Source organism: Bubalus bubalis, chromosome 9, assembly GCF_019923935.1.
Source record: "Bubalus bubalis isolate 160015118507 breed Murrah chromosome 9, NDDB_SH_1, whole genome shotgun sequence".
Lineage (NCBI taxonomy): Eukaryota > Metazoa > Chordata > Mammalia > Artiodactyla > Bovidae > Bubalus > Bubalus bubalis.
The window spans coordinates 93,707,556-93,733,022 of NC_059165.1; the positions used below are offsets into that span (position 1 = coordinate 93,707,556).

At 39.6% G+C, this 25,467-nt stretch overlaps 1 protein-coding gene across 1 annotated transcript in view; it reads left to right on the forward strand.

Annotated features, from left to right (window-relative positions):
- Positions 1–12,447: 12,447 nt before the first annotated feature.
- LOC102404615 (adhesion G protein-coupled receptor E3) overlaps positions 12,448–25,467 on the forward strand; it is a 43,426-nt gene continuing 30,406 nt past the window's right edge. Inside the window, exons 1-5 of the mRNA XM_006077722.4 lie at positions 12,448–12,542; positions 14,753–14,803; positions 18,173–18,325; positions 24,160–24,306; positions 24,800–24,946. Coding sequence (XP_006077784.4) covers positions 12,512–12,542; positions 14,753–14,803; positions 18,173–18,325; positions 24,160–24,306; positions 24,800–24,946 — 529 coding nt within the window. The 5' untranslated portion in view covers positions 12,448–12,511. The remainder of the gene's footprint in view (positions 12,543–14,752; positions 14,804–18,172; positions 18,326–24,159; positions 24,307–24,799; positions 24,947–25,467) is intronic.

Genomic DNA, 25,467 nt, shown 5'->3' on the forward strand with positions numbered 1-25,467 from the left:
AGCCTGTGCACTGCAACTAGAGAGTAGCCCCTGCTTGCTACAACTAGAGAAAACTCAGGAAGCAACGGAGACCCAGTGCAACCAAAAATAAATACAAATTTTTTAAAAATGAAAGTCAAGAGTTAAGTTTTTTTTGGTGGAAAATCTCAAATAACTTTGAGAGACTGCTCCAAAGAGGCAAGGGCAGGACCCAAGATACACAGGAGTTTTTGCAATAAAAACCAGGTAGTTGGAACATCAAAAGTGAAAGTCGCTCAGTCGTGTCCAACTCTTTGCAATCCATGGAATTCTCCAGGCCAGAATACTGGAGTGGGTAGCTTTTCTCTTCTCCAGGGGATCTTCCCAATCCAGGGATCAAACCCAGGTCTCCTGCACTGCAGGCAGATTCTTTACCAGCTGAGCCACAAGGGAAGCCCAAGAATACTGGAGTGAATAGCGTATCCCTTCTCCAGCGGATTTTCCTAACCCAGGAATCAAATTGGGGTCTCCTACATTGCAGGTGGATTTTTTTACCAACTGAGCTATCAGGGAAGCCTTGGAACATCAAAAGGTTACTGTTAATTAAAGAAAACCAGATATCTCAAGTTACAAAATTTAGCGCTTTTCTAGGTATGGGAAGATGCAAGAGTCTGGGCTCACGGAAATCATTCCTTTGACAGGCACTTCGGCTTACCTGTGCTTTCTCGTCCTGAGTCTCCTCATAGAGGTTGTCTGCAGTGGCTGAGGGCTTGATGGTGGGCATCCTGGTTTTTTTTACCCTGAGTTCCATCAGGGCTTACCATCTGGATGGCTGCAATATCCTTTGTTTACTGACATGGCAGGCAATATTTTTCATTCACAATGTGATTTGCTCTATCACCCTGAATTGTTTGCTGTGATGTATCAGATGGAGGAAAAAGGAACACTTTGTACAGAAAATGTTGCCTTAAACTTGTACATACAGTTACAGAATCACTAAGCTACCATGCTCAAAGATAGCCCAGGCTAGCATGGCTTAACTTTTGTTGTTGTTCAGTTGCTAGGTCATGTTCTCTTGCCAGACTCTTTGGGACCCCTTGGACTGCAGCATACCAGGTTTCCCTGTCCTTCACCATTCCCCAGAGTTTGCCCAAACTCATGTCCATTGAATCAGTGATGCCATCCAACCATCTCATCCTCTGTCATCCCCTTATCCTCCTGCTTTCAATCTTTCTCAGCATCATGGTCTTTTCCAACGAGTTGGCTCCTTGCATCAGGTGGCCAGAGGGTTGGAGCTTCAGCTTCAGCATCAGTCCTTCCAATGAATATTCAGGGTTGATTTCCTTTAGGATTGACTTGTTTGATCTTCTTGCAGTCCAAGAGACTCTCAAGAGTCTCCTCCAGCATCACAGTTCAAAAGCATTAGTTCTTAGGTGCTCAGTTTTCTTTATGGTCCAACTCTCAGCTTTGCCTATAGAGACCTTTGTTGGCAAAGTGATGTCTCTGCTTTTTAATATGCTGTTTAAGGCTTGTCATAGCTTTTCTTCCAAGAAGCATGCATCTGTTAATTTCACAGCCACAGTCACCATCTGCCGTGACTTTGGAACTCAAGAAAAAAGTCTATCACTGTTTCCACTGTTTGCCCATTTATTTGCCATGAAGTGATGGGACCAGATGCCATGATCTTAGTGTTTGGAATGTTGAGGTTTATGTCAGATTTTTCACTTTCACCTTCATCAAGACACACATACACATATACATATATCAGATGAATGCATATATATGGTATGTCATTTAAGTTTTGAAATGAACTTTCCCTATTATTCAAAACAATGCAGGTTTACAAAAATATAATCAAGACTTATCATGGGAACTGGATGACTTACAAATTTTCTCTCATGACAAAAAAATGTAGTCCTGACCTGCCCTCATGTTCTTAGCTCAATTTACGATCTAAATTTGTGTTCTTTTATCAAAGCCTCACAGAATTGGGGGTGGGGTGGTATATGATTGTGTGAATGCCAGTGTAAACTTGCCTGTCTTTACAGTGCTAAAAAGTTTAATAGCAGTTTTGGAAAATCATCTTGCAAGTTATCATCATAGCCAGGATGATAATACTACTATATATACTAGTATATGATATGTATATGTATATTGGTAAATACCAAAATTGGTATCAAGACTATATCTCCCACATTGGCAGGTGAATTCTTTACCCTAGAACCACCAGAGAAGCCCCATATCTATGTATCTATCTATATATATATATAATGACAAAGTTTGGTGTGATGTGTGTGAGTATGTGTCTTCAAACAAAATTGATGAGGTTCATTGTTTCACTTGCTCATTACTAAAAGAAAGAAAAGGAAAAAGAAAAACCTGAGTTTGTTATGCTCACCTGTTTCCCCACATGTGATGTTTTTACCACATATAATGTTTAGGAGAATGAACAGGATAGGTAATAAAAGTGTACCTAGCTGGAAAAGTCAGTGTATTATTTCTACCATTCTGTAGATAATAGGTGACTTTTAAAGAAAATTTTGATTTTTTTAGAGCAGTTTTAGGTTCACAGAAAAACGAAGCGATGGGTATAGAGAATTCCCATGTGCCTGCCATCTGCACACAGGCAGAGGCTCCCTGACTGGCCCACCCACAGCAGTACATTTGTTAAAACTGATGAATCTGCATCAATACATGGTAGTCACCCCAAATCCATAGTTCACCAGTTAGGGTTCACTCTGGGTGTTGTGCATTCCAAGGGTTTAGATAATTGTGTAATGATCTGTGTCCATCATTATAGTATCACACAGAGCATATTCACTCATGAGCCCTAAAACTCATCCACCTATTCATCATGTTACTGCTAATGTCAAATTTGGTGTTTTTTTTTTTTTTTTTAGCTAATATCGCATTGTATGCTTTTAAAGACTTATTTATTTATTGGCTGTGGTAGATCTCTGTGGCTACACATGGGCTTTCTCTAGTTGCCTCCAGCGGGGGCTTCTCTTTGATGTGGTGCTCGTGCGTCTCATTGTGGCGGCTTCTCTTCTCACTGAGCACAGGCTCTGAGGCGCACAGGCTTCAGTAGTTAGAGCACACTGGCTTAGTTGCTCTGCAGCATGTGGGATCAAACCCGACCAGGGATCAAACCCGTGTCCCTTGCATTGCAAGGCTTAACCACTGGATTCTTAACCACTGGACCATCAGTGAAGTCCAGCTCATTGTATATTCCATTTTATATATATATATAAAATATGTAATATATATAAATATATCACATCTTTTTTCAATTTAATTATACTTGATTTACAATGTTATGTTAGTTTCAGGTGTACAGCAAAGTGATTTGGTTATATATATCTATAATATATATATATATATTCCCCCCCGCCCTTGGGCTTCCCAGATAGTGCTAGTAGTAAAGAACCTACCTGCCAATGCAGGAGACATAAGAGATGCAGGTTAGATCCCTAAGTCAGAAAGATCCCATGCAGAAGGAAAAGGCAACCCACTTCAGTATTCTTGCTTGGAAATCCCATGAACAGAGGAACCTGGGGGTCTACAGTCCATAGAGTTGCAAAGAGTTGGACACAACTGAAGCGACTTAGCCTGCATGCATGCATATTCTTTTTTCAGGTTTTTTTCCCATATAGGTTATTACAAAATATTGAATATAGTTCTCTGGGCTGTACAATAGGTCCTTTTTTATCTATTTTATATATAGTAGTCTGTATATGCTGACCCCAAACTCCCAATTTATCCCTCCTTCCTGCCTTTCCTTTTTGGTACCCATAAGTTTAGTAGTCTGTATATGCTGACCCCAAACTCCCAATTTATCCCTCCTTCCTGCCTTTCCCTTTTGGTAACCATAAGTTTGTTTTTGATATGTGTGAGCCAGTACCCTCTTTTCGGAGAATGCAATGGCACCCCACTCCAGTACTCTTGCCTGGAAAATCCCATGGATGGAGGAGCCTGGTGGGCTGCAGTCCATGGGGTCGCTAAGAGTTAGACACGACTGAGCGACTTCACTTTCACTTTTCACTTTCATGCATTGGAGAAGGCAATGGCAACCCACTCCAGTGTTCTTGCCTGGAGAATCCCAGGGACGGCGGAGGCTGGTGGGCTGCCGTCTATGGGGTCACACAGAGTCAGAAACGACTGAAGTGACTTAGCAGCAGCGGTAGTACCCTCTTTTAAGATTCCACATGTAAATGGTATCATATGATATTTACCTTTCTCCGTCTGGCTTACTTCACTTAGTATGATAGTCTCTGGGTCTATTCACGTTGCTACAAATGGCATTATTTTATTCACTTTTACGGCTAATATTCCATTATATAAGTATACTACATCTTCTTTATCCATTTATCTGTTGATGGACATTTTCATGGCTTCCATGTCTTGGTATTGTTAAATGGTGCTGCTAAGGACATTGGGGTACATGTATCTTTCCAAATTAGCATTTAAATTTTTTTGGATATATGCCCAGGAGTGAAATTGCTGGGTCAGATGGTAGTTCCCAATTGAAGATTTTTTTTTTTAATTTCAAAAGTTATTCAGGTGACCTTGACATAATACAATATCACATACAAGCAGTTCTTTTGACCTCTCCTCCACCCCCACACCAAGGTCAGACAAAGACACTACAGAGCAAGAGGAAGTCATGGAGGAAGTTAGAACATGAGACATTCTCAGGACTCTTGTCCACTCCCTCCCGCCCGGGTGGTGGAGCATGTGTGGAGCAATCTATATAATTTGGCAGGTGCAGAAGCAGAAGGAATCTCTTTCAGAATGAACTGGCAGATACCATCCCAAACAGGGTCCCCAATAATGCAGATTGGCAAAAACAAAAAGATGCTTCTGAAACATCCAGAGCAGTGTCAGTGATGTAACATCAGCCAGAAGCCAGAATTAGAAGAGAAAGGGAGTAGAGACCATGAATGATTTTTTTCCAGCTTCACTGCAGTGCAATTGACATATAATATTGTGTAAGTTTAAGTTTACTTACATGTTGTGTAAGTAAATCGTGTGATAATTTGACACATATATAACTGCAAAATGTTTACCATCAGATTAGTTAACACATCCTTCACTTCACATAATGAACATAATTTTAAAAGAACTGTTTCAGAAGGTGCTCCTCATTGCTAATTATTAGAGAAGTGCAAAGCAAAACTATAATGAGGTATTACCTCATCATTCTAATGATGGTCAGAATGGCCATCATCAAAAAGTCTACAAATAACAAATGCTGGAGAGGGTGTGGAGAAAAAGGAACCTTCTTACACTATTCATAAGAATATCAGTTGGTGTAGTCACTATGGAGAACAATATGGAAGTTCTTTTAAAAAATTAACAACAGACCTACCATATGATCAACAATCCTACTCTTGTCAGTATCATCACTGACACTGCTCTGGATGTTTCAGAAGCATCTTTTTGTTCTTTTGTCAATCTGCGTTATTGGGGACCCTGTTTGGGATGGTATCTGCCAGTTCATTCTGAAAGAGATTCCTTCTACTTCTGCACCTGTCAAATTATATAGATTGCTCTGCACCTGCTCCACCAGCCGAGCGGGAGGAAGTGGCGGAGAGTCCTGAGAATGTCTCATGTTCTAACTTCCTCCATGACTTCCTCTCACTCTGTAGCGAGAGGATCCATGCACTGTAATGTTCATAGCAGCACAATTTACAACAGGCAAAATATGGAAGCAACCTAAATATCCATCCACAGGTGAATGGATATCAAAGATGTAATACATGTATACAGTGGACTGTTAGCCATAAAAAAGAATGAAATAATGCCATTTGTAGCAACATGGATGGACCTCTAGATTCTCATATTAAGTGAAGTAAGTCAGACAAAGATAAATATCATATGACACTGTCTCTATGTGGAATCTAGAAAAAAATGATACAAATGAATTTATTTACAAAACATAAACAGATTCACAGACACTGAAAACAAACTTATGGTTACAAAATGGGAAAGGGGAGGGTGGAGGAATAAATTAAGTGTTTGGGAGTAATAGGTACATACTATTATATATAAAATGAACATCAAGAACCTATGGTACAGCACAGGGAACTATATTCAGTATCTTGTAACAACCTATAATGGAAAAGAATCTGAAAAAGGATAGATATATACACCAGAAGCTAACACAACATTGTACATCAACTATACTTCAGTAAAAGAGAACTGTTTCAGATTTACAGAAATGTGATGATCGTACCGATGTACCCAGCACCCACGTACCCCCATGAGTAACATCTCTGTAGACACCAAACGTCTCCTTCACGTCTCTCTCCTGTGAATGTCTTAGAAACAGGGATAGCATTCGTATTCCCAAGGCAAATTAACAGATTAGTTGGAGCTCAATAAATATTTGAGAAATGAAGGAACAGAGAGCCAAAGGAGAAAAGAAAGAACCACTTAATTTGGATTCATGAAATCTGTCTTTAGTCTCCTGTTAACCCACAACCAAATCCTGATCTTTTTATTGAAAAACAAAAATCTGTTTTTTTTAAAGCAAAAATTAAAACCAAAGAATTACTATGTATTATATCAAACATTTATATACCCATCACCTACTGCTGCTGCTAAGTTGCTTCGGTCATGTCCGACTCTGTGTGACCCCGTAGACGGCAGCCCACCAGGCTCCCCCGTCCCTGGGATTTTCCAGGCAAGAGCACTGGAGTGGGTTGCCATTTCCTTCTCCAACCCATCACCTAGAAAGGACAATTAGTAACATTTTATTGTGCTTCCCTGGTGGCTTAGTGGTAAGGAATCCACCTGCCAATGCAGGAGACCCAAGTTCAATCCCTGGATTGAGAAGATCCCCTGGATGAGGAAATGGCAACCCACTCCAGTGCTCTTGCCTGGATAATCCTATGGACAGAGGAGCCTGGCAGGCTACAGTTCATGGGGTTGCAAAAGAGTCAAACACTACTTAGCAACTAAGCAGCAACAACAGCAGCATTTTATTATATTCAATTTGGGTCTTAATTAGCAACATTTTATTATATTCATTTTGGGTCTTTTAAACAAAGAAAAAAACTTTTGACAGCTCCAATGACTTTCTTTGACTCTCCAACCCTAGGTTCTGTTTTTCTTCCCGTTCCCCCAAGGCGGCAAATAGTATTTATTTAGCATATGTCCTTCCTTTCTAATTTTCACACATATGTTTATTATATGCATCCAAACACATATGCATCTCAACATATATTCATGCATAAAACACCCATATCAGTGAACAATGTCTAGTATTGTTTTGTGCATTTCCATTTTAATCTATATTTGCCTAAATACATAATAAACACTTACAGTTCATCTTATATTTTTAAGTTCAACTGGTCTATAAAGATGATGTCTGTGAAACTGGAATGTCATACTGCATATTATATTAGCAACCAAATACACATTCATCATTTGTTTGCACCTTGAATTCTGCTAGTTACCACAGGAAGAAAATGGGGGAAGTGGGTTTTTGCAGCAACATGCATCAGGGTGCCACCCTTACAGAGCTAAATAATCTAGTCTGAGAAAAAATACCCATCAGTATCTAGGAAGCGAGTATAGCAACCAGACAGCACATAATTAAAGCACCCCATCTCTCCGTGCATGTTATTTTTAAAATGTGGGGAAAACACTAAATGCTGGTATAAAAACTTTGGAAAATTATTTGTCCATATCCACTGTGTCTCTGTGATCTTTATCCCTATCTATTGTTATCTGTATATACTTTTTGCTGTGTGTGTGTGTGTGTGTGTGTGTGTAATTTCACTCCTAGGCATATTCCCAAAAGAAATGAGTACCCATATACATCAATAGATATGTATGGATAAATAGATTGGGACATATTCATGGAATGGAATCCCATATACCAATGAAAAAGGACAAAGCACTGCTACATGCCCCAACATGGATAAATCTAATAGACAATTATTAAGAAAAGAAGAGCAATTGAAGAGACAACAGATGGTAAGAGTCTACTTATATAAAGTTCAAGAACAGACAAAAATAATCTGTGGTGGCGGAAATGGGTTAATTCCAGGGTTGGGAGGATGGTACTGACCAGAAGGGGACATTGGAGAATATTCTGAGGGACTGAAAAGATTTCCATGTCTTGATTACCCTCCCTCTGAAGAGAGGAGAATACTTCCTGAGACACTAGCTTGCTGTACTCCCTCTTTGCCTGACAAAGAATAAATCTGCTCTTTCTTTCTCCTTCGAAACTCTGTCTCCATATCTCATATCAGCATTGTGTACAGAGGACCAATATTTTGGCATCAGTAATGGTCTTCTGAGTGAGTACGAATCTACAAACTCATTGAGTTGCACATATTCATTATGCACAGCTTTTTTTTTTGTATGTAAAAAATTACTTAATTAAAAGAAAAGAAAATAGAAATAGCCTTCTATGAATGAAAGGCATCGATGCGGTCTCTGATGGAAGGAAGTAAGATTCAGGTGGAGAATATAGCATGATCAAGTTGTTGTTGGGCATATGTTGGGGCCGAGAGGCGAATGCAGAGAGAAAGGCCATGGTGGGACATTCAGCATCTCACAAACGTGGGCCTCCATCTGGAAGAGATCAGCTCAGTGATTTGATAACTTCATCTTTGTAGGACTTGATCAAAAAGCAGCTTATAAGTATTAGCTAATGTGAAGACATCTATAGCTAAGATATTTCTTTAAAAAACAGAAGAAAAGAGACTTCCTTCTTCTGATCTCTTCCCCTGCTCCCCGCAAATTTGCAAGTTTATTTTGGTCAGAAATAGCAAATCAGAATGGAAACTAACACCATGGCACTCTTGGCCCTGTTAGGACTTTGCACTTCCAACCTGGCTGGGTTGTTGGTCCATGAACTAAATTCTGAATATTGGCCCTAATGCCCACTTACTCTGGAACTCATCATTCTCCTTTATGTGTCAAGGCTTATTTAATCTCTCCAGCATCATCTGAAATCACATATCCTTCAAGAAACCATTTATTGTGGATTATCAAAGACACTAATTTGAAAAGATACATGCATCCTAAAGTTCACAGAAGCATTATTGACAATTGCTAACATATAGAAGTAACCTGAGTGTCCATCAACAGATGAATGGAAAAAAGATGTGGTATACACACACACTGGAATACTTCTAAGCCATAAAAAGAAATGAAAATTTGCCATTTGCAGCAACATGTATGAACATGGAGGGCATTATGCCAAGTGAAGTAAGTCAGGCAGAGAAAGATAAAAACTGTATGATATCACTTAGAGGTGGGATCTGAAAAATACAAAAAAACTGGTAAATATATAATAAAAGAGAGGCAGACTCACAGATGTAGAGAACAAGTTAGTGATTACCAGTGGGGAGGAGGGGCAACGTGAGGATGGGAAAGTGGGAGGCGCGACAGTGTTTTCGTTGTCACATCTGGGGGGTGGTACGCTAGCCTCTAGTGGGTGGGGCTTACAACAGGCTCCCCCAGCAAAGAATAATCCAACTCCAATGTCAATAATCCCAAGATACAGAAAAAATATGCAGAGCATAATTAAACATTTTCTAACGTTAGTAGGAGCTCTGAGCATAGAGCTTAGATGTAACTTTTATTTTCTTCTACTTCAAATCCATGTTTCTAAGATTTCTATAAGAAGGGTACTTTAAGATTTTTAAACATCATTTTATTATGAAAACTTGCCAAGCTGCAAGAATTGTACAGTGAATGCCCATGTACCTGAGAGAGGCTGGGACCTGGGACCCTTTGTTGCAGTGGTTCCACCTGGACAAACATCTCCCTGAACAACAAAAGGCAAAATGGGACTAATAACTTCACATATGCACAGATGGGGGCAAATTATGAACAATAAGATACAAAAATGCCACAAGCCAGTTGCCATTTCTGAGGGGTGGGAGCAAAATCAGGTCCTGCACACGAACCTGGAATCTTCAGTGAACATTTTACTTGTGTTTTCACAATGTATCTCCATGTCTGCATTGCCCTCTCACTTCATTCATTCATCTTACTTTTAAAAATTAATTAATTTTTTTATTGAAGGATAATTGCTTTACAGAATTTTTTTGTTTTCTGTCAGACCTCAACATGAATCAGCCACAGGTATACATATATCCTTTCCCTTTTGAACCTCCCATGCATCTCCCTTCCCATCCCACCCCTCTAAGTAGATACAGAGCCCCTGTTTGAGTTTCCTGAGCCATACAGCAAATTCCCATTGGCTATCTTTTTTGCATATGGTAATGTAAGTTTCCCTGTTACTCTTTCCATACATCTCACTCTCTCCTCCTCTCTCCCCATGTCCATAAGTCTATTCTCTATGTCTGTTTCTCCACTGTTGCCCTGTAAATAAATTCTTCAGTGCCGTTTTTCTAGATTACATATATATGCATTGCCGCTGCTGCTGCTAAGTTGCTTCAGTCGTGTCTGACTCTGTGTGACCCCATAGATGGCAGCCCATCAGGCTCTTCTGTCCCTGGGATTCTCCAGGCAAGAATACTGGAGTAGGTTGCCACTTCCTTCTCCAATGCATGCATGCATGCTAAGTTGCTTCAGTCATGTCTGACTCTGTGTGACCCCATGGACAGCAGCCCACTAGGCTCCTCAGTCTACAGAGTTCTCTAGGCAAGAAGACTGCAGTGGGTTGCCATTTCCTTCTCTCATATATGCGTTAAAATATGATATTTATCTTTCTCTTCCTGACTCACTTCACTCTGTATAACAGGCTCTAGGTTCACCCACCTCATTAGAACTGACTCAAATACGTTCCTTTTTATGGCTGAATAATATTCCCCTGTGTATATGTGCCACAACTTCTTTACACATTCATCTGCCGATGGACATCTACATTGCTTCCATGTTCTAGCTATTGTAAATAGTGCTGCAATGAACAATGGGATACATGTGTCTTTTTCAATTTTGGTTTCCTCAGGGTATATGCCTAGGAGTGGGATTGCTGGATCATATGGTGGTTTTATTCCTAGTTTTTAAGGAATCTCCATACTGTCTTTCATAGTGCCTGTATCAATCTACATTCCCACCAACAGTGCAAGAGCATTCCCTTTTCTCCACACCCTCTGCAGCATTTATTGTTTGTAGACTTTTTCGTGATGGCCATTCTGACTGATGTGAGGTGATATCTAATTGTAGTTTTGATTTGCATTTCTCTAATAATGAGCGATGTTGGGCATCTTTTCATGTGTTTGTTAGCCATCTGTATGTCTTCTTCAGAGAAATGTCTGTTTAGATCTGTTTCCCACTTTTTGATTGGGTTGTTTGTTTTTCTGGTATTGAGTTGTATGAGCCTCTGGTATATTTTGGAAATTAATCCTTTGTCAGTTGTTTCATTTGCTATTATTTTCTCCCATTCTGAGGGTTGTCTTTTCACCTTGCTTATAGTTTCCTTTGCTGTGCAAAAGGTTTTAAGTTTAATCAGGTCCCACTTGTTTACTTTTGTTTCTATTTCCATTACTCTAGAAGGCGGGTCATAGATGATCTTGCTTTGATTCATGTCATCAAGTGTTCTGCCTCTGTTTTCCTCTAAGAGTTTTATAGCTCTGGTTTTACATTTAGGTCTTTAATCCATTGTGAGTTTATCTTTGTGTATGGTGTTAGGAAGTGTTCTAACTTCATTTTTTTTACATGTAGCTGTCCAGTTTTCCCAGCCCCATTTATTGAAGAGGCTGTCTTTGCCCCATTGTATATTCTTGCCTCCTTTGTCAAAAATGAGGTACCCATAGGTGATGGGTTTATTTCTGGGATTTCTATCTTGTTCCATTGGTCTATATTTCTGTGTCTGTGCCAGTACCATATGATCTTGATGATTGTAGCTTAGTAATATAATCTGAAGTCAGGAAGGTTGATTCCTCCAGCTCCATTCTTCTTTCTCAAGACTGCTTTGGCTATTTGGGGTCTTTTGTGTTTCCATAAGAATTGTGTGATTTTTTGTTCTAGTTCTGTGAAAAAATTTCATTTGGAATTTGATAGGAATCACACGAAATCTGTAGATTGCATTTGGTAGTATAGTCATTTTCACAATATTGATTCTTCCTACCCAGGAACATGGAATATCTCTCCATCTGCTTATGTCGTCTTTGATTCTTTCATTAGTGTCTTATAACTTTCTGTGTAACAGTTCTTTTGTTTCCTTAGGTAAATTTATTCCTAGATATTTAATTCTTTTTGTTGCAATAGTGAATGGGATTGATTCCTCAATTTCTCTTTCCAGTTTTTCATTGTTAGCATACAGAAATGCAAGTGATTTCTGTGTATTGATTTTGTATCCTGCAACTTTAATAAATTCACTGATTAGCTCTAGGAATTTTGTGACATTCGTCTTATTTTTTAAAATGCATTTCAGAGTAAGTTGCAGCCTTAAGTTGACCATCTCTGTTTCTGTATTAAAAAAAAAAAGTGCTGTTCTCTTTAGTCTCTCATTAGAATACTAGAAGATGGTCCCACAGTAGTGGTTACGAAATCCCCAATTCTCCTTGAGAAATAACAGAGATAAAGACATATAAGTTCCTATTTCTGTTCTCATTTTGTCGTGATGGCTCGAAGTCTCTTTTTGCCTTTGAGTGGTAAGTCGTTAAAATATTTTATTCTCTCTTAACAAAAACAGATATTGTATATTAATGCATGTATGTGGAATCTAGAAAAAAGGTACTGATGAATCTATTTGCAGGGCAGGAATAGACACAGGCACAGAGGATGGATTTGTGGACACAGGGGAAGGTGGGGGGCAGGGAGGTGAGAAGTAGGTGAGACAAATTGAGAAATAGCATTGAAACATACACATTATCATGTGTAAAATAGATAGCTAGTGGGGAGATGCTGTATAACACAGAAAGTGCAACTCAGGGCTCTGTGACAACTTTGAGGGGTAGACTGGGGTGGGGGGCAGTGGGGGTGAAGTTCAAGAGACAGGTGACATATGTATACTTAGGGCTGACTCACGTTATTGTATGGCAGAAGCCAACACAACATTATAAAGCAATTATCCTCCAGTTAAAAATAACTTAAAAAATAATAAAAAATTAAAAAAATATATTTTATTCTCTTTAAATTGAAATAGTAAGGACACTTCAACTCTCATACTCTGTCTTGTTTTCAACACTGTGGCTTGGGCAGGGGGCATCCACCTGGTTTGTTCTTTTAAACCATGGCTGAGGTATGTCTCCTATGGAAATACCTGGAGGAATTAAGATAGGGCACTTCAAAATGATTTCATCAGGCAATGGGGCTCTTCAAAGCTTGCAATCTCTTAAACTCCATCATACAAGGGGTGGTTGTTGTTGCGCTGCGCTCAGTCGCGTCCTACTCTTTGCAACCCCATGGACAGAGGAGCCTGGCGGGCTACAGTCCACTGGATTTTCCAGGCAAGAATATTGGAGCGGGTTGTCGTTTTCTTCTCCAGGAGATCTTTGCCACCTTGTCTCCTGCAACTCCTGCATTGGCAGGCAGATTCTTTACTACTGAGCCAGCTGGGAAGCCCTTGCAAAACATGAATCTCATGTAAGAATGGATTCTTTCGTGTCAGGGCCAGGTTTTTGGCATGGAAAGCTGTCCCGTGCTCATTGTTCTTCCTGAAACTGAGTTTGATTCTTCCGGATCTATTTGCTTAGTGAGCCAGAATTTCCATACTTGGGTCCTCTAAGTCTCTGAGCTGACGACTCAGAGCATGCAAATTGCTTGTAAATTTACTGAGCGTGCAAATTGCTTGTAAAATTGCAGTGTTGCTCTTTCAGTATGAACGTACCTTGATGGGAACTAAAAATTGATGAGTATCTTTCTTGTTTCAGAGAAATCACATTTGCTTCCTGCTCCTAATTTTGGAAGCCCCAACATGTATTTTATAAAACATATTGAAATTGCTCCTCATCCCAAGCTATGTGTGTTTTTGTTTTTGTTTTACTAAAAATACAAAGAGGACTTCTAGAATTATACTTTTTAATTTACTTGCCCATGATAAACTCATTTAATTGTCCAAGTCCTGTGACTTTCTTTTTTGGCCACACTGGATCTTAGTTCCCGGACCAGGAATCCAATCCAGCCCCTCAGTAGCAAAAACACAGAATCCTAACCACTGAACGACCAGGGAATTCCCCAATTCTTTTGACTTTTATGAAACGCTTGTCCAGTGAGAAAACCTAACTTCTGCATTATTTTCAAATAGAATAAACTGCTAATGAATGTTAAATCCAACAATTGATAGAGCCACATTTTGCTACCTATGTAACTACATAGGGGCTTCCTTGGTGGCTCAGACGGTAAAGAATCTGCCTGCAATTCAATTCAGGCAGCCCAGGTTTGATCCCTGGGTCATGACAATCCCCTGGAGAAGGAAATGACAATCCTTTTCAGTATTCTTGCCTGGAAAATCCCATGGACAGAAGAACCTGGTGGGCTATAGTCCATGAGGTCGCAAAGACTGAGCAACTAACACTTTCACTTTGCTTTTTTTCATCTACTTATAAAGGGCATTAATGTAAATAATTATTTGTCAGTATTATTCAGCTTTCTAAATTTTCCCGTTTCATCCATTTTTATCCTTGACATCTCAAAAATATTTTTATCAATCTGTGAATGTTTGTTGATTATGATCAACTGACTTTTAGCTCTCAAGGACCAAACAGTCTCTAGAGGGCCAAAATTGTGTTGAATGTGATCCATGTGTTTAGAGAAAGTATTCAAGAGCTATTTGGGGGAGGAAAGTAAAGTCAGCCTCAACAGATTCAGGCCACCAGAAAGTATTTAAAAGATTAAACTCCCCTTTTGTTTTCTCCCCCAGGACTTTCCTGCTTAATTTTCTTTCTGAATATTCCTAACGCATCATTTCAAGGTATGTGGGTGATGGGCAGAATGAATCTGGAATAGTTTGTGTAGCCTGTGTTTCTACAGATGTTGTTTTTTTTTTTTTTTTGGACCACACCCAGAGGCATGTGGGACCCTAGCTCCCTGACCAAGGATCAAACCCATAGCCCCTGCACTAGAAGGTGAAATCTTAACCACTGGACTGCCAGGAGAGTCCCTATAGATGTTTCTTTACAAAGCAGTTTGAGGATAAGCAGAATAACTTTTGCTCTCCCCAAATTCAGAGTTAAAAAGAGAAACATGGAAATGGTAAGCATTTGCTCAAACTCATGTGACTCTCCAAGTAATTCTAGCCTTCACAGTTTTTCCTACCACGCTACATTTATGACACTTAAAAAGAAATAGCTTTATTGGCTCATTCTTACTGTGTAACTGAGGCTATTTACACAAAGAATCCACAAAAGTCAGAAGAACAATTATGTAGAAATAATAAACAGAAAACTATTCTTTTTATTATGCATGCATGCTAAGTCTCTTCAGTTGTGTCTGACTCTTTGCAAAACCCTATAGATTGTAAGCTGCCAGGCTCCTCTGTCCATGGGATTCTCCTACATATATATATGTATACACCTATTTATGGGCTTCCCTGATGGCTCAATGGTAAAGAATCTGCCTTCAGTGCAGGAGACACAGGCTTGATCCTTGGGTCAGGAAGACCCCCTGGAGTAGGAAATGGCACCCCACTCCAGTATTCTTGCCTGGAGAATCTCATGGACAGCGTAGCCTAGTGGGCTACAGTCCATAGCGTTGCAAAGAGTTAGACATGGCTGAGTGACTGAGAATGTCGTACCTATTGACTTATTTATATAGTTATTTTAAAAGTATATATTAATATAAATATAGACAAATAGGTGTATATTTAAATATATATACATACATAACTATAGACATTTTAAAATATATATTATATATATAATTAAGTAAATATGTGTATATTTAAACACATGAGTCACAGTAAAAAGAGTGATCATCTTTTATTATTTCCATATAATTTTTGTGGGTTCTTTGTACAAATAGCCTATGTATGTTAAATAGTATGTACGTAAATATAAACATGCATTTACATACATAAGTAGGTAAATAGATGTAGATACAGACCAAAATTTGATAAATGCAGATATGACTATGTATGTATTATTTACAAATGCAGTCACAGTTTATGCATTTTACAATATCTTTTTATTTCACCTAATACATCCTGAATATCTCTTGTCAATCAGACATAGCATTCCATTTTGTTAATATACCACAGTTTATTGATCCATTTTCCTGTTGATGGACTCCTGATTTTCTGATTTTCTGATGGTTGACTATGATGAAGAGGGCTGCTGTGAAGCCTGTTGAACAAAGTCTTCATGTACAAGTCTTTCTGTGGACATATGCTCTCATTTTTCTTGAGGAATTTCTCGAAGAAGAATCACTGGATCATAGGATGACCAAATATGTAGAATTATTTTCATCTTGTAAATGATAAAATGAAAGCAAAAAATTAAGAAAATGCAATCTAGCCTGGGAAACTGCAAATTAAAAATCATGAGACTTGCCTGGTGGTCCAATGGTTATAACTCTATGTTTTCACTGCAAGGGGCATGGGTTTGATCCCTATTCTGGGAACGAAGGTCCCTCATGCTGTGCCTCCTGGCCAATAAAAATAAATAGTTAGGAAGTATTATCTTCATGAATATTTATTGGGAGATTGCCTTGGGACATTAACTTTTTAAGATTATATTTTAAAATTTTCTTTTTGGCTATCCTGGGTCTTTGATGCTGCACAGGCTTTTCTCTAGTTTTGGAGAGTAAAGGCAACTCTCTAGCTGTGGTGCAGCTTCTCACTGTGGTGGCCTCTCTTGTCATCGAGCATGGATTCTAGGACACTTAGGCTTCAGTACTTGCAGCGCATGGGCTCTGTAGTTGTGGCAAATGGGCTCAGTTGCTCCAAGGCATGTGGGATCTTCCTGGACCAGGAATCGAATCCACGTCTCCTGAACTGGCAGGTGGATTCTTTACCACTGAGCCACCAGGGAAGCCCCTAAGATTACATTTTGAACTCAGGGATGATCAGTCTGTCTTCCTGTTTACTCCTGTCCACCATTCCACACCAAGATGGTCTCCATCTCATGGCTGTGCCACTGTTCAAGAAAACCTTCTGCTAGAGACTTCCCTGGCTGTCCAGTGGTTAAGACTCCACACTTTCAACACAGAAGACCCAGGTTAAATCTCTGGTTGGGGAACTAAGATCCCACATGCCATGTGGCAGGGCCGAAAAAGAAAAAAAGAAAAAACCCATCTTCCGCTAGATGTTCTCATACTTAGTCATCTCAGCTTGCCCTGATGACACTTGCCCTGGTCATCCTACAGAATTTCGCTTCCTGACCCTCTCTTAGCCTCTGGCTTCTTTTTTTCAAATTTATTTTTAATTGGAAGGATAATTGCCTTATGGTATTGTGTCGGTTTCTGCCGTACATCAATATGAATCAGCTATCAGTTCAGTTCAGTCGCTCAGTGTCCAATTCTTTGAGACCCCATGGACTGCAACATGCCAAGCTTTCCTGTTCATCACCAACTCCTGGAGCTTGCTCACACTCATGGCTGTACATATGTCCCCTCCCTCTTGAACCTCCCTCCCACCTCCCACCCCATCCCACCCCTTTAGGTTGTTACAGAGCACTGGGTTTGAGCTTCATGCATCATACAGTAAAATTTTCACTGGCTATCTAATTTTACATATGGTAATGTATGTTTCAATGTTACTTTCTCAATTCATCCCACCTCGGGCTTCTTCCTGTGGTTGTTCAGTCGCTAAGTCATGTCTGACTCTTTGTGGCCCCATGGACTGCAGCACACCAGACTTCCCTGTCCTTCACCATCTCCTGGAGTTTGCTCAAACTTATGTCCATTGCGGAGAAGGAAATGGCAACCCACTCCAGTACTCTTGCCTGGAGAATCCCAGGGACAGGGGAGCCTGGTGGGCTGCTGCCTATGGGATCGCACAGAGTCGGACATGACTGAAGTGACTTAGCAGCAGCAGCATGTCCACTGAGTTGGTGATGTCATCCAAACATCTCATTCTCTGTCACCCCCTTCTCTGTCACCTTCTCCTTTTGCCCTCAGTATGGCTTCTTACATCTGTTTGCAATCCTTTCCATATGGGATTCCCTTGTCCCCTCATAAAAATATAAGCTCTGTGGAACCAGGACCTGGAGTGCTTTCATTAACTGGTGGGTAAGAGACTGGTAAACCAAGTGCTGAACCTAAGGAGTACTCTGTAGTGGACTGAACACCCGCCTGATAGGATAGTGACATGGACTGAACTCACTCGTTTGTGATGGATCCTTAGTCACAGATGTGAATGAATGCCTGGATACCCGGGCCTGCCCTTCGAAAGCCACCTGCACGAACACTGTGGGAAGCTACTTCTGCACCTGTAAATCTGGATATGAATCAAGCAATGGGAAGAGACAGTTTAATGATCCTGGAGTGACATGCATAGGTGAGTGTTATTCCAGTAAGAACGTTCTAGAAAAAAAGTAGGTCTACTCATCCCTCCTATTGAGAGACTGGACCTAAATTTTGATAATAACTGATCAAATCAATGGCTTTGATAGTGGAGACCTACGTGCTAGGCATGAAAAACAATCTTTTTTTGTTGAATAGCATTAAAGAGCCCTTAAATTCTTTAGCTCAAGGATCTTTTTGTTTAGACTGCATAGTCTTTGGATCTAAGTGCTAAGTAAGAAGGAATGTTACCAGGGATGTATAAAAGGTGTCTGTCCTCAATTTGGAATATTTTAAAGTCCATATTAATAAGGGGTTGGCAGATATGTATAGCCTAATGAGTTTTTCTCATTTGGAAACGTTGTTGTTCAGTTGCTAAGTCATGTCTTACTCTTTGCAACCCCTTGGACTGCAGCATGCCAGGCTTCCCTATCCTTCACTGTCTCTCAGAGTTTGCTCAAATTCGTGTGCATTGAGTTGGTAATGCTATCTAACTGTCTCATCCTCTGCTACCCTCTTCTTCCTTTGCCTTCAACCTTTTCCAGCATCAGGGTCTTTCTCAATGAGTTAGCTCTTCACTTCAGGTGGCCAAAGTATTGGAGCTTCAGCTTTAGCATCAGTCCTTCCAATGAATATTCAGGACTGATTTCCTTTAGAATTGATAGATTTGATCTCCTTGCTGTCCAAGAGACTCTCCAGAGTCTTCTCCAGTGTCACAATTTGAAGGCATCAATTCTTCGGTGCACGGCCTTCTTCATGGTCCAACTCTCACATCCGCATACGACTACTGGAAAAATCATAGCTTTGACTATACAGACCTTTGTTGGCATTGGCAAAATGATGTCTCTGCTTTTTTTTTTTTTAATTTTATTTTATTTTTAAACTTTACATAATTGTATTAGTTTTACCAAATATCAAAATGAATCCGCCACAGGTATACATGTGTTCCCCATCCTGAACCCTCCTCCCTTCCCATACCATCCCTCTGGGTCGTCCCAATGCACTAGCCCCAAGCATCCAGTATTGTGCATCGAACCTGGACTGGCAACTCGTTTCATACATGATATTTTACATGTTTCAATGCCATTCTCCCAAATCTTCCCACCCTCTCCCTCTCTCACAGAGTCCATAAGACTGTTCTATACATCAGTGTCTCTTTTGCTGTCTCGTACACAGGGTTATTGTTACCATCTTTCTAAATTCCATATATATGTGTTAGTATACTGCATTGGTGTTTTTCTTTCTGGCTTACTTCACTCTGTATAATAGGCTCCAGTTTCATCCACCTCATTAGAACTGATTCAAATGTATTCTTTTTAATGGCTGAGTAATACTTCATTGTGTAAATGTACCATAGCTTTCTTATCCATTCATCTGCTGGTGGACATCTAGGTTGCTTCCATGTCCTGGCTATTATAAACAGTGCTGCGATGAACATTGGGGTACATGTGTCTCTTTCCTTTCTTGTTTCCTCAGTGTGTATGCCCAGCAGTGGGATTGCTGGATCATAAGGCAGTTCTATTTCCAGTTTTTTAAGGAATCTCCACACTGTTCTCCATAGTGGCTGTACTAGTTTGCATTCCCACCAACAGTGTAAGAGGGTTCCCTTTTCTCCACACCCTCTCCAGCATTTATTATTTGTAGACTTTTGGATCACAGCCATTCTGACTGGTGTGAAATGGTACCTCATAGTGGTTTTGATTTGCATTTCTCTGATAATGAGTGATGTTGAGCATCTTTTCATGTGTTTGTTAGCCACCTGTATGTCTTCTTTGGAGAAATGTCTGTTTAGTTCTTTGGCCCATTTTTTGATTGGGTCATTTATTTTTCTGGAGTTGAGCTGTAGGAGTTGCTTGTATATTTTTGAGATTAGTTGTTTGTCAGTTGCTTCATTTGCTATTATCTTCTCCCATTCTGAAGGCTGTCTTTTCACCTTGCTAATAGTTTCCTTTGATGTGCAGAAGCTTTTAAGGTTAATTAGGTCCCATTTGTTTATTTCTGCTTTGATTTCCAATATTCTGGGAGGTGGGTCATAGAGGATCCTGCTGTGATGTATGTCAGAGAGTGTTTTGCCTATGTTCTCCTCTAGGAGTTTTATAGTTTCTGGTCTTACGTTGAGATCTTTAATCCATTTTGAGTTTATTTTTGTGTATGGTGTTAGAAAGTGTTCTAGTTTCATTCTTTTACAAGTGGTTGACCAGATTTCCCAGCACCACTTGTTAAAGAGATTGTCTTTAATCCATTGTATGTTCTTGCCTCCTTTGTCAAAGATAAGGTGTCCATAAGTGCATGGATTTATCTCTGGGCTTTCTATTTTGTTCCATTGATCTATATGTCTGTCTTTGTGCCAGTACCATACTGTCTTGATAACTGGCTTTGTAGTAGAGCCTGAAGTCTGGTAGGTTGATTCCTCCAGTTCCATTCTTCTTTCTCAAGTTTGCTTTGGCTATTCGAGGTTTTTTGTATTTCCATACAAATTGTGAAATTATTTGTTCTAGCTCTGTGAAGAATACTTTTGGTAGCTTGATAGGGATTGCATTGAATCTATAAATTGCCTTGGGTCGTATACTCATTTTCACTATATTGATTCTTCCAATCCATGAACATGGTATATTTCTCCATCTGTTAGTGTCCTCTTTGATTTCTTTCACCAGTGTTTTATAGTTTTCTATATATAGGTTTTTAGTTTCTTTAGGTAGATATATTCCTAAGTATTTTATTCTTTCCGTTGCAATGGTGAATGGAATTGTTTCCTTAATTTCTCTTTCTGTTTTCTCATTATTAGTGTATAGGAATGCAAGGGATTTCTGGGTGTTGATTTTATATCCTGCAACTTTACTATAGTCATTGATTAGTTCTAGTAATTTTCTGGTGGAGTCTTTAGGGTTTTCTATGTAGAGGATCATGTCATCTGCAAACAGTGAGAGTTTTACTTCTTCTTTTCCAATTTGGATTCCTTTTATTTCTGTTTCTGCTCTGATTGCTGTGGCCAAAACTTCCAAAACTATGTTGAATAGTAATGGTGAAAGTGGGCACCCTTGTCTTGTTCCTGACTTTAGAGGAAATGCTTTCAATTTTTCACCATTGAGGATAATGTTTGCTGTGGGTTTGTCATATATAGCTTTTATTATGTTGAGGTATGTTCCTTCTATTCCTGCTTTCTGGAGAGTTTTGATCATAAATGGATGTTGAATTTTGTCAAAGGCTTTCTCTGCATCTATTGAGATAATCATATGGTTTTTATTTTTCAATTTGTTAATGTGGTGTATTACATTGATTGATTTGCGGATATTGAAGAATCCTTGCATCCCTGGAATAAAGCCCACTTGGTCATGGTGTATGATCTTTTTAATGTGTTGTTGGATTCTGATTGCTAGAATTTTGTTAAGGATTTTTGCATCTATGTTTATCAGTGATATTGGCCTGTAGTTTTCTTTTTTTGTGGCATCTTTGTCAGGTTTTGGTATTAGGGTGATTGTGGCCTCATAGAATGAGTTTGGAAGTTTACCTTCCTCTGCAATTTTCTGGAAGAGTTTGAGCAGGATAGGTGTTAGCTCTTCTCTAAATTTTTGGTAGAATTCAGGTGTGAAGCCGTCTGGACCTGGGCTTTTGTTTGCTGGAAGATTTTTGATTACAGTTTCAATTTCCGTGCTTGTGATGGGTCTGTTAAGATTTTCTATTTCTTCCTGGTCGAGTTTTGGAAAGTTGTACTTTTCTAAGAATTTGTCCATTTCTTCCATGTTGTCCATTTTATTGGCATATAATTGTTGGTAGTAGTCTCTTATGATCCTTTATATTTCTGTGTTGTCTGTTGTGATCTCTCCATTTTCATTTCTAATTTTATGGATTTGATTTTTGTCCCTTTGTTTCTTGATGAGTCTGGCTAATAGGATGTCTCTGCTTTTTAATATGCTGTCTAGATTTGTCATAGCTTTCCTTCCAAGAAGCAATTTTCCTAATATACTAAAAAAAAAAAAATAGAGTTCACACAAAATTTTATTACTACCATTTTGCATTTAGGGGTTTCAAAAAACTGTAAGCACTTACATTTGTGTTTATAGCAAAAAATTAATGAAAAGGTTATAAAGGTTTGTGCATGGGAATTTGTTTTCATTATATGTTCTAACATGTTATTGCTTCGGTTTAGAAAGTAGTTTTTAGAAAGTGTTTTATAAGAACTTAACTTCTAAAACACATTAGTGATTTTTCAAATGTTGTTCCTGATTTTTTCAAATGGAGAAATCAACTCATTTTAAAAAGTTGTTTGTATATTTATTTTTTAGGTAGAAAGAAATTTTCTCAGGAGTAGGATTATGGAATCATATGATAACTCTATTCTTATTTTTTTAAGTACTCCACACTGTTCTCCATAGTGGCTGTATCAATTTACATTCCTACCAACAATGTAGGAGCATTCCCTTCTCTCCACACCCTCTTCAGAGTGTATTGCTTGTAGACTCTGAACATAAGAATACCAACTGTGCTCAATACACAGAAAACGTGAGCTCATTGTAAAGTCGTCTTAGTTCTTCCATTGTTTTCTACACAGATGAGTTCCATGTATGCACAGTTACTCAGTCACACCCCGACCCCAGGAACTATAGCCCACCAAGCTCCTCTTGTCCATGAAACTTTCCAGACAAGAGTACTGAAGTGGATTACCATTTTCCTGACCTGGGGATTGAACCCACATCTCCTGTGTCTCCTGCCTTGGCAGGTAGATTCTTACCACTAGCACCACCTGGGAAGCCCAGTGAGTTCCGTTCTGTTTTCTAAATCTTACCCCACTGTTTCCTTTGGGAATTTCTTGTATGGTGTTTTCATATTCTCTTACACTTTGTCACTTCCTCTGAGACATATTTTCTAAACTCATACTTTAAAAATCTACTCACCACTCTCTGTTCCTTCTACTGTTTTTTAAACAATAAATAAATATGTATGTTAGTTAGCGTTAGTCGCTCATTCATGTCTAAGTCTGCAATGCCATGGACTATAGCCCACCAGGCTCTTCTGTCCATGGGACTTCCCAGGCAAGAATATTAGAATGGGTTGACATTTCCTTCTCCAAGGGATATTCCCGACCCAAAGATCAAACCCTGGTCTCCCACATTGCAAGCACATTCATTACAGTCTGAGCCACCAGGGAAGCCCATATTAAACTATTTTTTTAAGTAATATGTATTCAACTATTTTTTTAAGTAAAAAAAAGTTTGAAGTATTTATTGTTGTTTTTCAGTCGCTAAGCTGTGTCCAACTCTTTGCAACCCCATGCACTGCAGCATGCCAGGCTTCCCTGTCTTTAACTGTCTCCCAGAGTTTGCTCAGATTCATGTCCACTGAGTCAGTGATGCTATCTAACCATCTCATCTAACTGATTATTCTACTCTTTAATTTCTCTTGCTGGTAGTTACCGTTCATTAACATGGTATTAGAGCTTCCCTGGTGACTCAGACAGTGAAGAATCTACCTTCCTGTCATCATCCTCATGGATGGGCTCCAATACTAGGGGAAAAAAAGTTTTATATACTCCAATAAAAATGGATTTTAAAAATGGAAAATAAATATGAGTAATCCTGTTCACTGCTCTGGCACTGGCTGACTGTCTCGGTTGGGTTGGAACTTAGTGGTTTTCTAGATGCAAAACTTTCAGCTTTATATTGAGACAGCCTTGAGCAAACCAAGGTGAGTGCCTTGAAATGCACAGACTGTGACCTGTGTGTGGTGGACATGCCACAGACGTGGCATGAAAAGGTGAACTCATGGAGCCCTGAGTGACCCCATGGAACCCTGTCACTGACTGATTCACTTTTCATCCTCTTCCTGCCACAGATAAGAATGAATGCCTGAACAGCACAGCGTGCCCACTGACAGCCACGTGTAATAACACCCGGGGAAGCTACTTATGTGTCTGCAATCCTGGGTTTGAGACACCTGCTGGGAGAGCTCAATTTACTGGCTCTAGAGGAACTTGCATAGGTAAGCAGATTCTCTGACGCCTTCTGGTGAAAATTTCCTTAGAGAAAGAGTTGAGCAAAACAAAAAATGCATCAGTACAAACAATGCTTCAATATGCTATAACCTTTCAATTCCTCAGTATCTAAACACTGTCACTTGATATAGCTGTTTATGTGTGCATAACATGTATGCGTGTGTGTCAGTCGCTTCAGCTGGTTCAGTTCTTTGCGATCCCATGGACTGTAGCCCGCCAGGCTGCTGTAATCCTGTTCAGTGCTCTGACACTGGCTGACCATCTCGGTTGGGTTGGTACTTAGTGGTTTTCTAGAGGCAAAACTTTCAGCTTTATATTGGGACAGCCTTGAGCATACCAAGGTGAGTGCCTTGAAATGCACAGACTGTGACCTGTGTGTGGCGGACATGCCACAGACGTGGCATGAAAAGGTGAACTCATGGAGCCCTGAGTGACCCCATGTCACTGACTGATTCACTTTTCATCCTTTTCCTGCCACAGATAAGAATGAATGCCTGGACCCCACACTGTGCTCACCGACAGCCAAGTGTAAGAACACCCGGGGAAGCTACTTATGTGTCTGCAATCCTGGGTTTGAGACACCTGATGGGAGAGCTCAATATACTGGCTCCGGAGGAACTTGCATAAGTAAGCAGATTCTCTGACGCCTTCGGGTGAAAATTTTCTGAGAGAAAGAGTTGAGGTAAACAAGTGAAGGAAAACAATGCATCAGTATGGATCTGACTTCAGTATGCTAATAACCTTTCAATTCCTCAGTATCTAAACACTGTCCTTTGATATAGCTGTCTATGTGTGTTTATGTGTGCTTAACATGTATGTGTGCACACATGTTTATGAGTGATCAGTCGCTTCAATCATGTTCTATTCTTTGCAACCCCATGGACTATAGCCCACCAGGCTCCTCTGTCCATGGGATTCTCCAGGCAAGAATACTGGAGAGGATTGGTATGACCTCCTCTAGGGGATCTTCCTGATCCAGCGTTCGAATCCAGGTCTCCTGCGTCTCCTGCTTTGGTAGGCAATTCTTTACTACTGAGCAGAGATGCATTCCAAATGTGCAGCTCCTGTTAAGGTAACACAAAAGACTCCCCCTAGTGGTTGCCAATTTATTCATATTTTAACTTGTCTTTCTGACTTCGGATTCATTT